The sequence below is a fragment of the Biomphalaria glabrata genome, chromosome 5 (genome assembly GCF_947242115.1).
Source record: "Biomphalaria glabrata chromosome 5, xgBioGlab47.1, whole genome shotgun sequence".
In the NCBI taxonomy this organism is placed as follows: domain Eukaryota; kingdom Metazoa; phylum Mollusca; class Gastropoda; family Planorbidae; genus Biomphalaria; species Biomphalaria glabrata.
In genome coordinates, this window is record NC_074715.1 from 52,343,168 (window position 1) to 52,356,748 (window position 13,581).

General features: G+C 37.5%; 1 protein-coding gene across 3 annotated transcripts in view; it reads left to right on the plus strand.

Annotated features, from left to right (window-relative positions):
- Positions 1-13,581, plus strand: part of LOC106058819 (allatostatin-A receptor-like) — a 158,721-nt gene that overhangs the window by 130,825 nt on the left and 14,315 nt on the right. For all 3 annotated transcript variants that reach the window (XM_056030555.1, XM_056030556.1, XM_056030557.1), the window contains exon 6: positions 9,516-9,739. In XM_056030555.1, coding sequence (XP_055886530.1) covers positions 9,516-9,739 — 224 coding nt within the window. The remainder of the gene's footprint in view (positions 1-9,515; positions 9,740-13,581) is intronic.

Sequence of the window (13,581 nt, forward strand, 5' to 3'; positions counted from 1 at the left end):
TTTTAAGTTAAGATACATTACAATTACAACGGTTTAGTTGTCTGCCAGCTAAACAACCGTTAACACCAGAGGGCATTTAGAAGATAGACAGAACGCTAAAAGTCTGAAGATAATTTCAAGTCATTCTTAAGGAATGGATTGCACTACCTGAGACAAATTACTCCAAGATCTTCCGGATCTGTGATCCCCCGTATTTAGATTAATAATAACAATAATACTTTTATTTATAAAGCGCTGTTAACAAACAAAATGTAGGCTCAAGGCGCTGTAATAACATTACAAACACAGACACGACAGTAGAAATCTAAAACTAATCTAAGGAAGTTTTAAAATGCTGTAAGCTATTTTAGATATGGAGTCGTGTGGCGAGCACAATGATCAACCGCCTTTACATTCCCCCAACCGAGATTTGAACCAAGGAGCCCAGGTTCGGAAGCCAAGCGCTTAACCAGTCTGCCACCGCACCCCTATATTTTGCAGTGCTTATAGATACATTCGGCCCTCTCTCTCTGGCCTTGACACCAAAGAGAATAGCCCTAATGAAACGATTAGCTAGTGTACAAAGAAAAAAAAAACAGACTCAGGTTCAACCTACTCATGCCTTAAATGAAATCGACATTTCTTAGCGAAGTTTGTATTTCACAGTCATTGCCTTGGACTTTGACATTTTGTTCAGTTCATCTTTCTCTTCATCTTTGTTTTCAACAGAGGAGCCCATCTCGGAGAACATACTCTCTCTACGTTTCATGGACTTAGTTTCGTCTTCTCATTTGCATAAGATTATCGTTAAACCAGATAGCATACATCGTCAAGCAGGAAACCAGCTTGTTTAAAAAACATGGGCCAGATTCCGGGAAATATTGACAGGCCTTCGATATTTATAGACCGACGAACCAAGAGTTGCAAAGCAGCTTCATCGAACGATACTTTTATCTGTAAGCATTAACTCCCTTGATGCTGAACAAAGCACAGTTAGCTTAACTCCCTTGATCTTGAACAAAGCAGTTAGCATAACTCTTTCTACCGCTTCGCTCCCTTGTATATAGACAATGCTGGCTAACTAAAGCTTGACTCACTATTCAAGACAGCGGCTCCTGAGACGTTACCAGAGTTTGTCTGGGGATGAGGGGCTGTTAGTAAGAAAGATAAAAGAAACAAATCGTCTGTGCAAGCGCTTAAGCTGAAAGACTGATCGCCACGCGGAAGGTCGATGGTGAATAGAAAATGAGAGAGAGAGAGAGAGAGATCAGAGGCGTAGCTAGCCACATGCGACTGGTGCGGCCTTCACAGGGCATCAGGTTGTGAGGGGCAAGAGGCGTAGTGAGCCAAAACGTGCGCCCGGGGCAAGGTACTTTATTGGCGCCGCCGCCACAATTTTCATTGGTTATCTCTTAGAAATATAGGCTGCGTGTGGCGCCCTCTGCGGATGACGCCCGGGGCATCGTGACCCATTGCCCCCCCCTCACTACACCTCTGTGAGGGGCATCAAATTTTCCCCCAGTATGTGTAAAATTCCCAACTCCTTGAGCTTTTCAGTAAAATAAAAAAAAAAGCTAAAAAAGATACTATACAATAGACTGAAGGTTTTTGGAGATTGGCATGAAGACATTACAGATAATGTTCGAATAGAACTTGACATTCCATGATCTAAAACAGTTCAGCGTATGGATAGTCCATTTAGAGAAATCTATAGACGAGAAACAGCGAGCTACATAGTAGAGTATATCTTCGCTTAATGACGTAATATAAACATATTAGTACACTACTCAGTGCACTTTGGTCAAGTGGAACTGAGGGAGTATTATATATATCTGGTGTACTGTCATCCTTTTTAATATACTTTTTTTTTCTTATTACACGAATAAGGCACAGAATAGATGTGGTAAAGATAAAATGCATACCGAGTAAGCTATTCTAGTGTTAATATTTCTTAGAAATGTAAAAAGACAGAGATAATCATAAACTTCTCTTGTATGTCACGAACGCAAGAGAATAAAAGTTCACGTTTGATAAAAAATTTTTGGATGTTCTTTGAGATATCTGTGGCCGAACTCTCATTATTTGATTTGCAAATTGATGTCATCCAGCGCGAGGCAGACGACTGGAATGATTGGAAAACATCCAGACGAAACTCTCAGATCTGCTTGTCAACCCTGGGATCAATAGATTTGTGCAATGACAGCGCCCTCTTCCAGAGTTTTATCTAGCCCTTTTTTTTTGACAGTAATCTCGTGAAACAATAAGATAATGGCGTCTGCTGAACACGCGCAGTGAGAGAGCAAAGACGCAAGACGCAAGCTTGAAAATAAAAAATTATATAGGCAGCTTTAAAAAAAAAAGGGCGGGAAGGGGTGGGGACGGTTTTGTCCCATTTCTGAATTTTTTATATATTTTTTTTTTCAAATTGAAATATTTTTTTTTTCCTTTTAAGAATTTTTCGTTTTAGGCCGACCCCATAGGGAAAAGTTCCAAATATGTTTGTGCTGTCCGTCTGTCCGAACTGTCTGCCTTGCTGACATGTCAAAATCTAAAAGCTAAATAAATATAATTGAATTCATAATTGCCGTCTTCGCGTTCATGCTAGATACAATGGCCACTCTGGTATAATAATAATAATAACAAGGCTTGTCTTCGAGTCCGAAGATTAGTGAGAAATGCAGTATTTCCCGTGGCTGCGCAGTCCCAGCTGCGACCTACATATTTTGCCACATCCATGGCAAGCATCACCATTGTCCTCAGGCTGTCGATTTAGATTTTCTTTTCGCCGTCTGCGTTTGTCCTCGGCAGCAGATTTTCTTTTGGTCTCAAATATGTATCCCGCGGCCTTCGTGAGTGACCTCCAGCTGTCTCGTTCTGAGGCCGCATGCAACCAGGTGCTCTCTTCTATGTCAGCCAAGGAAAGTTGATGCTGGTCTTTGAAGCATATTAAGCAAATCGTTCAATAAAGAAAGAAAATGTAGAACTAATTAAGTACAAAGCATCTCTTATATTCTGAAGACTTAGAGAAGTACAAATGTGTTTCATGTAGCGGCATTGTAGCCGAACCATTTAGAGATTTTTAAACTACTTCTTCTTCTACTTCTTGAAACTGTCAGGTAGAGTTGAGCCTTCGGATCTTGGAACTCTAGGCCAGCAAAAGTGTACAAGAGCTCCATCTCACACTGTTCTGTCTGACGGGTGGGTCAGACTCACGGCAAGAGACCGCGTACACTAAGACCCCCGCCATTTTCCTTTTCTATACCAGGCTAACTGTGCGGGACACGCCATTTCTGTAACGGCCCCTTGAGGAACAGCGCCTGGATTGGGACAAGGTTGTGGGAGCTTTTTTACAACTCCGCACAGTGCAATGAGGATGCTCTCGCACCCCCTTAGGCACCCCCACGGGAGTCTTGTTTTGCTACCCTTTAGCCTAATCGTTTCCTCCTACGATCGTTTCCACCCGGGCGCCACTATGAGGCAGGGTAGCATGCCCGGGATTTTCAAACTAAAGCAGAGGTTCTCAATTTGTTTTTGACCCGGGGCCCCCTTTATGTAGTCAAAACTTGCCTACGGACCCCTAAGTGAAAAAGCTACATAATAACGTACAATTGTAAAAAAAACAAAACAACATGTTATTGAAGGATTGTTTATTGAAATCATAATTTTGTTGAAAATACAATTTCGAACAATGACTTGGATGATGTTGATGAGATTTTATGAAAGCATCTATGTCCGGATTAATTGTTGTAAGTAGCAACTGCAAATCTCCACGAGCACACATTTCTAGTCGGTTTCTTTTTACTTGTGATGAGGTTCATTATCTTATCTTCTTATCTTATATAATACAGACGTTACTTTAAAAAAAAGAAAATTATTACGTCCAATGCGTTATGAATTCAGTCATGCATATTAACCAATGACTTAAATTCAGCGAAGTCACTGGTTTTCCTGGCTAGCTCAGGCAACCCATTCCATGCTCTAATGGCACTAGGGAAGATGGAGCTTTTGTACAAATTTGTCCTAGTATACAGAACGAGGAATGTGCCTTTATCTTTGTGTCTTTCTGAGTATTTTATTAGATTTTGTTTTTGTATGTGGAGATTATGGTTTAGTTTCTTATGAAGGCTTTCTAAATTTAGTGATTTTACTAAAGGTACGTTACTCTAGTCACTGATTCTACCAAACAACAAGACGGAGAAAGAAGTCCAAAACTTCTCTACGATGATCCATAATGAAGGTTATAAAATTGAAATTCGTTTTTGAAACCAGAATTTGTGGTATCCTTGTTGAAACATTGTTTTAAGTTCCTCATTTTTTTATATTTCAATAAGCTGATACTGTATTAGTATGTATATATGAGTGATTGGGATCTGAGCTCCACACCCAATCAGGAATATGAAAGTGAAGAATGTCTTCTAATCTTCGGTTTAGATCGTCATAGAATAATTCATAATAGAAATATTAAACAGTAGTCTGAGGCAAGTAGATTACTATTGAAATTATCCGATCGGATGAACTGGCTTTTAGCGAAGAGGTTAATTTTATTGAATACAGTTTTCTTCTTTCTGCGGACCTCTTACGGCTGTTATGCGGACCACTTGTGGTCCGCGTAACACAGTTTGAGAACCTATGTACTAAAGGCTATTCAAAGCAATCTAATCTTTGTTTAAATATTAATTTTTTAATTTCATTTTACAGATCTAAATAAAGTGCACAGAATTATTACTTAGTTTAAAAAATGTATAGTTTAGCAACTATACACTATACATTTCAAATATCTAGGAAGTACAATTGATTTCAAAAAGGACCTACTAACAGAAATAAAGGAAAGAATAGCAGGAGGCAACAGAATATTTTATAGCACCCATCATTTCTTAAGAGCAAAACAATTTCAAGGAAAACCAAGAAAATAATATACAAAAGCATAATAAGACCAGCTGCAATGTATGCCAGTGGGACTAGGATACAAACCAAGACAACCGAATATACTAAATACTTGGGAACGAAATATTCCTAGGAAAATCCATGGTGCTATACAGGATGAAACAGGGTGGAAGTCACGCACAAACCATGTGACATATCAATTGTATGACGACCCACAGATAGTGACTGAAATAAAAAAGAACAGACTACGTTGGGCAGGTCATCTTGAAAGAATGTCATACAACAGAGGAGCGAAAATTGTATACAGGCAAAAACCAAAAGGCGGGCGACCCAAAGGCAGACCCCGAATGCGATGGATTAATGATGTGGAGGCAGATCTGCAACCGCTTGGGGTTAGGGCGTGGAGACGAAAGGCCGAGGAGAGATCTGAATGGAAGGGATGTGTTGAATCAGGTCAGAGCCCTCCATGGGCTGTAGCGCCACTGGGATTGATGGATGGATAATTTAGCAACACAACTGTATTCCATACACACACAAAGATCGACCAAAATAGCTTGCTAAATATGGATTAGCCTCCATTCTAAGAAAATCAAGTCTTTTTGAATTGTTTTATTTTACATGCTTTGGGTGTTCCTTCAGTATTATAGGTTATTATATCCTAACCCCAATCCCCTGAAAGATGGTGGTGGGTGGTGACATGTAGAATTCGAACCCGGTACTATGAAGACGACAGCACAGATTGCATATTACACGACCAGGGAGTCAACTTTTGGAATGTTGTATAAGAAACGAATAAACTCTGACACAGAAAAAGCACAAAGTTTGGTATTAGTTTACGTGACTAGAAACGCTAAATCAGGTTTCTCTTATATTTTAAGAATATGCAGAAAAAAATGCAGATTACAAATATGTAATTTGATTTCCTCGGAAATAAATAGTTTTTAAAATATATATTTTTAAGTTTTATTTCTTATTACCATATATTGTCATTGGAAATACGCCATTTTGGTTTTAAGGCTTAATACTAGACTATCTCCATTGAATTACTTGCCAACTTTTTTCTGTTGCTGTTTTGTCTTTCATTCTAGCAGCTATTTGATCTAATATTAAAATTCATTTAAAATGATAGCATAAGAACGAAAAACTCTCTTTAAAAAAAGTTACTGAAAAAAGAAGAAACAACTTCATCAATTTATTATTAACATTTTTTTAGACCTTCATTTCAGTAAATACACTTAAAAATTCAAAAGTTGACAGCATAAGAACAAAAATCTCTTTAAAATAAGTTATTGAAAGTTTAATATAGATAAGGGAGATAAATATGCTTAAAAACAACAAGGTAGTCAGTAAAGGTATCTGGGCATCTAAACTATTACCCAAAGTTTCATTGTATCTTCAAAGTTGTTTTTTTTAAGCCTAATTGATTTTCATTTGCGGTCCTCATTCTTGAGTACTGGCCTCTCTTTTCTTTCTGCTTCCTTGGCTTTCTTTTATTCCTTTCAACTTTATTTTATTGTCGCTTCTCTGTGTCTCTCTCCCTTTCTCTCTCGCTCTCTCTTTCTCTCTCTCTCCTTTTCTCTCTTCGCTCCGTGAACGTATTTAAAAAAAATCTCCCATCAACAACTCTGAATCTAATGATCCAATTGAAGAGAAGTAGTCTCGCTTGATTAGTTTTCAAGTCCATTCAAAAGTCTGACTGGAGTATTGCCTGGACGATCTTTCAAGTAGCTAGGTATCCATCCGCCATTATGACGTGCATGAAGCGGCTTGATCACACATTACTCCAACATTAATCACACACCGATCTCTTCCGCCCGGACTACTTTTATCTTGCGAGGCACGAAACCCGTTCGTTAAATACTGCCATACTTAGAGACATCAATGGGATTGCCTGGCTTAACTCCCTTAGGTCTCGTCTCCACTTTGGCGATTCTGACGAACACTATTTGGGACATATGCGCAACAGCTGGTCGCGACGTAACAGTACATACAATAACCTGGTTGAAATAGACGAGGAAAAGTCCCTGGAAAACTATCTATCTATCTTTCTATCTATCTATCTATCTATCTATCTATCTATCTATCTATCTATCTATCTATCTATCTATCTATCTATCTATCTATCTATCTATCTATCTATCTGTCTGTCTGTCTGTCTATCTATCTATCTATCTATCTATCTATCTATCTATCTATCTATCTATCTGTCTGTCTGTCTGTCTGTCTATCTGTCTATCTATCTATCTATCTATCTATCTATCTATCTATCTATCTATCTATCTATCTATCTACCTACCTACCTACCTATCTATCTATCTATCTATCTATCTATCTATCTATCTATCTATCTATCTATCTACCTACCTATCTATCTATCTACCTACCTACCTACCTATCTACCTACCTACCTACGAACACTATTTGGAACATATGCGCAACAGCAGGTCACGACGTAACAGTACATACAACAACCTGGTTGAAATAGACTAATAAAAGTCCCTGGAAACTTATCTATCTATCTATCTATCTATCTATCTATCTATCTATCTATCTATCTATCTATCTATCTATCTATCTATCTATCTATCATCTATCTATCTATCTATCTATCTATCTATCTATCTATCTATCTATCTATCTGTCTGTCTGTCTATCTTGTCTATTTTTCTATCTTTCTATCATCTATCTATCTATCTATCTATCTATCTATCTATCTATCTATCTATCTATCTATCTATCTATCTATCTATCTATCTATCTATCTATCTATCTGTCTGTCTGTCTATCTATCTATCTATCTATCTATCTATCTATCTATCTATCTATCTATCTATCTATCTATCTGTCTGTCTGTCTGTCTGTCTTGTCTATTTTTCTATCTATCTATCTATCTATCTATCTATCTATCTATCTATCTATCTATCTATCTATCTATCTATCTATCTATCTATCTATCTATCTATCTATCTATCTATCTGTCTGTCTGTCTGTCTATCTTGTCTATTTTTCTATCTATCTATCTATCTATCTATCTATCTATCTATCTATCTATCTATCTATCTATCTATCTATCTATCTATAGCAGTGTTTCCCAAACTTTTTCCTTAACAAAATACTTTGCACAATTTGATTATTTAGAGAAACACTTTGCTTATTTTTAAAAAAGAGATTAATTTAATTGGTGGCCTACTAGTTAATTATTCCAGCAGTTCCTGGATATCCTATTCAAGCCTCTAGGAACACTAAGGTTGCGCGGAACACATTTTGGTAAACACTCATCTATAATACCCTAATAAATAATATATTTATACTTGGTGAGACATCCACAGCTGATATTATTTGACTTTATTATCTTATCTTATCTTATATGATATAATACAGACGTTACTTCAAAAAAAGAAGATGAATACGTTCTACGCGTCTGTTTTTCATAATCTCCGCAGCACTTTCAATGTCAATTTTTCACATTTGTACATTCGACCCTGTTATGGTTAAACTTAAATACATAAAATATTAATTTTGGTTTGAATTATAGAAGAATGCATGCTCTTCTTATATAACATAAACTATACTTTCTAAAACCAAAAATTAATGTTATTTAATGAAGTCAAATCAACGATGGTACCGTTAATTAGGAGAGAAAGAGTTAAGAAACTAATTTCCGAGGTGTTGTTAAAATTAAGATTTTCCTTAATTCCTTGAAATAAAATAAATTTCTGATGGAAAGTCCGGAACATTTAAAAACAAGAACAAAAATTTTTTTGAAACAAAATATTTTTCCTACTTGCAACGTTGATCACAAAAATATTTTTTTACGAAGCTTATATCAACTCACCCTGTCTGTCTGTCTGTCTGTCTTGTACAAACTTTGTACACGTTCTTTTTCCGTTTTCCCATTTTCTGATCAAGTGTAAACTTTGAACAATTATTGATTGTTACTAGCAAAACATAAATCAATACCAAAAAAAAATAAATTACCAATTAGTTCATTAAAAAGTGGTAATTAATTAATTTTTTTTTATATCGAAAACAAGTAGGCTTCCGAAGAGGCAGATCATGTGCAGAGCAGATCTTCGTTCAACGAAATATCATAGAACAAAAGTCTTGAGTACAAACAACGGCTAACGAACAGTTTCGTAGACTTTAAGAAAACGTTTGATAGTGTCCACCGAGAATCACAATGTAAATTAGTTAGAGAATACGGCATCCCAGAAAAGTTGGTCCAGATCCTACGAGACCTATACAGTCAGTCTAGTTGCTGCATTAAAACAGAAGAAGGAACAACAGATATCGAAAAGGGAAATAAATCTTACACCCTGTCAGAGAATTGCAACGCCGCTGACTCCAACTGTATAAACACTTGCCGTTAATTTGCATACATCAGGTGCGAGGAGGGAGGGGGGGGGAACTGATGTGTGGGCGACATCATTCCTACCACAAATAATGTTCAGGCATTCATCACATTTCCATGAGATGATCCATTGTCACTTTGCTACTGAAGGATATATCGTAATATGTAGACCTTTAAAATAGCAGAGAGTTTAGCTTTGATTATTTTGTAACTTGTTCAAGAGATTGTTCAAGAGATTGTTCAAGAGATTGTTCAAGAGATTGTTCAAGAGATTGTTCAATTTGTTTTGTTTTTTCCACAGGGGACAGAAAGTAGCAAGTACTCCACTAACACCACCACTGTGGAGGTCATCCTGTGTGCGGACATCAATGTAGGGGCGAGTGACCAGAAGGCCTACGCAATCTGGAAACTGGTCAGCCTCTTCGCCATTCCGACTTTTATCGTCCTGTTCTGCTACATCCGGGTCATCTGTATTCTCTGGCTCAGTACCAGGCAGCTTCAGACAATGACGTCACACACAACAAGGTGAGAGGAATAGTCAATAGTAATATATTGTAACCGCTCTCTATCTGTAATAATAATAATAATCTTTATTGTCCGTATGCCCGACTCGGGCAGAGTTGTGTTTACTGAGCGCCTAAAGGCAGCATGGAAAACCAACTTCTAGATACCCCCCCACCCACTTGTCCACAAATGAGATTGGACCAAAGCGCTCTTAGCAAGCTATAAGCATGAAAGTAGCGCTATGTAAAAGCTATAAGAATAATTTGTCTTACAATTTGTGCATTACACCAAACAAAAAAACATTATAACTATAAGAAATATCAATATGTTGTAACCTCTCTCTATCTATAACATCTCTCTGTCACGCTCTCTGCAAACACTGCAGAACGCGACACAACCAACTCGAAGAGTCTGGCAACTAGGGCTCCAATGGACGTGACTCTCTTTAATGGCTAATAAATCCACAGCCAATATCGGGCAATCGGCTTGACAGTAGATAACAGTACTGACATTTTAAGCTCTATACTGCTTGTGACAAGATGTTTTAATGATTATTGTTGGCTCGTTTGTTTAAGTCTTGGGGTGTGAGTAGGGACTTCAACGAATATGTCTCCGCCCGGCCTGTGCAACACTATTCTTAGGGCGGCGAGTATCCTACGTGGGGAGGGGGGGTGGGTGAATAGTTATTCAGCTGCTACGTGAAGCCTTGCTGCAGCGTCTATTGTGTCGTTGGTCACCCGTCCAGCGGTCAATAATTAAAACTTAACCCCAGAGAAGGTAGCTTATGTTTTAAGTCGAGTTACGTCCCGTGAGAGTACCTTTGTCGTGACGAGGGGAGATAAATCGTAGAAGAAATTATTAATTGGTCAAGTTAAAAACTAAATGTTTCTCACGATTTTCTGGGAGAACTCAAATAAACTTTTGTATGCAAATTTCGGATCGTCACACTGCAGTACCAAAGTCTACTGGCTTCTCTCCGTCTCGTACAGGAGACGTACTGGATTCCACTGCGCCTGACCTATAATTCAAAAAACAGAAATGGAAAAGTGGTTTGAGTGCTGGGACAATTCTCAGAAAACCCGTGGAGTCTGGGAGCGCATGAGGCGCCCTGACCGCACTTCCTCGTGGTGGAGGCTGTCCAGGCCTGAGCAAGCTATTATAGCACAGTGCAGGACAGGCCATTGTCCTGTTGGCTCATATTTCTCACGGCTATGGCCAAATTTCGATTCACGGTGCCCCCGCTGCGTGGAAGAAGAAGAAACCGTGCCTCATATTCTGTTTGACTGCCCCAGACTTGCTGATCTCCGTCTCGACAGGTCTGGGAAAACAAAAATTCTCGACCTGTATGGTGACATTTATGCACTACGCAAGACAGCAGGGTTTCTGCTTTTGCAAGAGAAGATTTGAGCCTCTCAAGCCCTTATTCAAATGGAGTTTGATGATGATGATGATGATGACTTTGCCTGACCGACTTCACACTGGACCACAGTCCGAAGTGCATACCACAAATACGTCTAGTCGGCCATCCATTTTTTTGATAAGAGCTGACAGCATTACAGTGATGTAACAAAATTTAGATACATGTAGCAGTAATATCATAAGTAATCCTTTCTAGCAGGCATTCTTTACATGCTTTGATACCGACAAAAAAATGGCGTATTGTCACGTGATGTCGTGTAATCTAGGTCACGTGGCTTCAAGTCTTCATGTTTATATCTCAATGTGGGCATTCATTGTCATCTGACACCTGATCAACTTTTGACTATAGATTAGGGCAGTGGTTCCCAAACGTTTTAATTGACTGAAAACTTCGTACATTCTGGGTATTTATTGAACACGTGGTACATTCTGAGTATTTATTGAACACGTGGTACATTCTGAGTATTCATTAAACACGTGGTACATTCTGAGTATTTATTGAACACTTGGTACGTTCTGAGTATTTATTGAGCACTTGGTACATTCTGAGTATTTATTAAACACTTGGTACATTCTGAGTATTTATTAAACACGTGGTACATTCTGAGTATTTATTAAACACTTGGTACATTCTGAGTATTTATTAAACACTTGGTACATTCTGAGTATTTATTAAACACTTGGTACATTCTGAGTATTTATTAAACACTTGGTACATTCTGAGTATTTATTGAACACTTGGTACATTCTGAGTATTTATTGAACACTTGGTACATTCTGAGTATTTATTGAACACGTGGTACATTCTGAGTATTTATTGAAGACTTGGTACATTCTGAGTAGTTATTGAACACTTGGTACATTCTGAGTATTTATTGAACACTTGGTACATTCTGAGTATTTATTAAACACTTAGCTTAATTTTAAAGAGATTAATTCACGCTGTGGCCTAATAGTTAATTATTCCAGTAGTTTGTTGAACACCTATTCCGGCCTCGTGGAACACTTGAGTTTCGCGAAACACAGTTAGGAAAACACTGGATTAGGAAACAGTAGTTTAATATTTTTGTTTAAATGTAATATATGAAACCTGTGTGAGAGCTTCGTAAAGGAATAAAGTAGAACTAATGCGAGGATCAATTGGGTTATTAAGTTGGCAACAATGTTATTGTTTTCATTTAGCGTCCTTGACATTGTTTCGTTTATCTTTTTTTTTATCTTATTTTTTTTAATCTTTTATCTCTAAATGATTAATCTCTACAAAATGTTCCAATTTTCATTACCTGAATTGTTTTTCTTTAGGTTCCATTATAATGACTCCATATTACTCCATATCACTTTCTCTTCTTTTCCCCTCTTTATTTTATTGCTTAATATAAATTGGATATCCCAATATTTCTCCGTATGATGATTTAAACTTTGATATAAATATATATGCCCAGTATTTCATATGACTGTGCAGTCCAAAAACAGTCAAGAGAGAATTAGATGAATTACAGAAATGGGAATCAAATTGGAGCATGTATTTCCACCCAGAAAAATGTCAGTTATTAAGAATAACAAAAAAAAAAAAAAAGCTAAAACAAATTAATTCCACTTATCTTATTCGTGGTAAACCAGTAACTCAGACTAAAAACGCAAAATACTTAGGTGTTATAATAAATGAAAAACTGTCATTGAATCCCCATATTGATGAAACTATCAAAAAATCAAACAAAGCATTAGGGATTATATATGTATATACATATATTTATAACTTTTATATAGCGCTACTTTCATGTTTATAGCATGCTCAGAGCGCTTTGGTCCTATCTCATTTGTGGACCAGTCGGGGGGGGGGGGAGGGGGTATCTAGGAGTTGGTTTTCCGTGCTGGCTTTAAGCAGCTCAGTAAACACAACTCTGCCTGAGTCGGGTGTCGAACCTCGAGCCCCCTTCTAGGTAGCCAAGCAAAGCCAAGTTCAAGCGCACTTAGCCTCTCGACCACGCTTTCTATAAATCATTAAAGAACATCAAACTAAAATGTTATTTTACCTTGGTTAGGCCAATAATAGAATATGCATCCTCCGTTTGGGACCCCTCAACTCAAGAACACATTAAGAAACTGGAACAGACACAAAATAGAGCAGTGAGATTCATAACAAATGAATATTCACATTTGACTAGAGTAACACCTTTAGTAAAATCACTAAATTTAGAAAGCCTTCAGGACAGAAGACTCAAAAGTAAAGTAGCAATTATACATAAAACACTGAACCATAATCTTCAAATACAAAATTTAATAAAATACTCTGAAAGACACAAAGATAAAGGCACATTTCTCACTCCATATGCTAGGACAAATTTGTACAAGTGCTCCTTCTTCCCTAGTGCTATTAGAGCATGGAATGGGTTGCCTGAGCTAGACAGGAAAACCAGTGACTTGGCAGAATTTTAATGCATGAC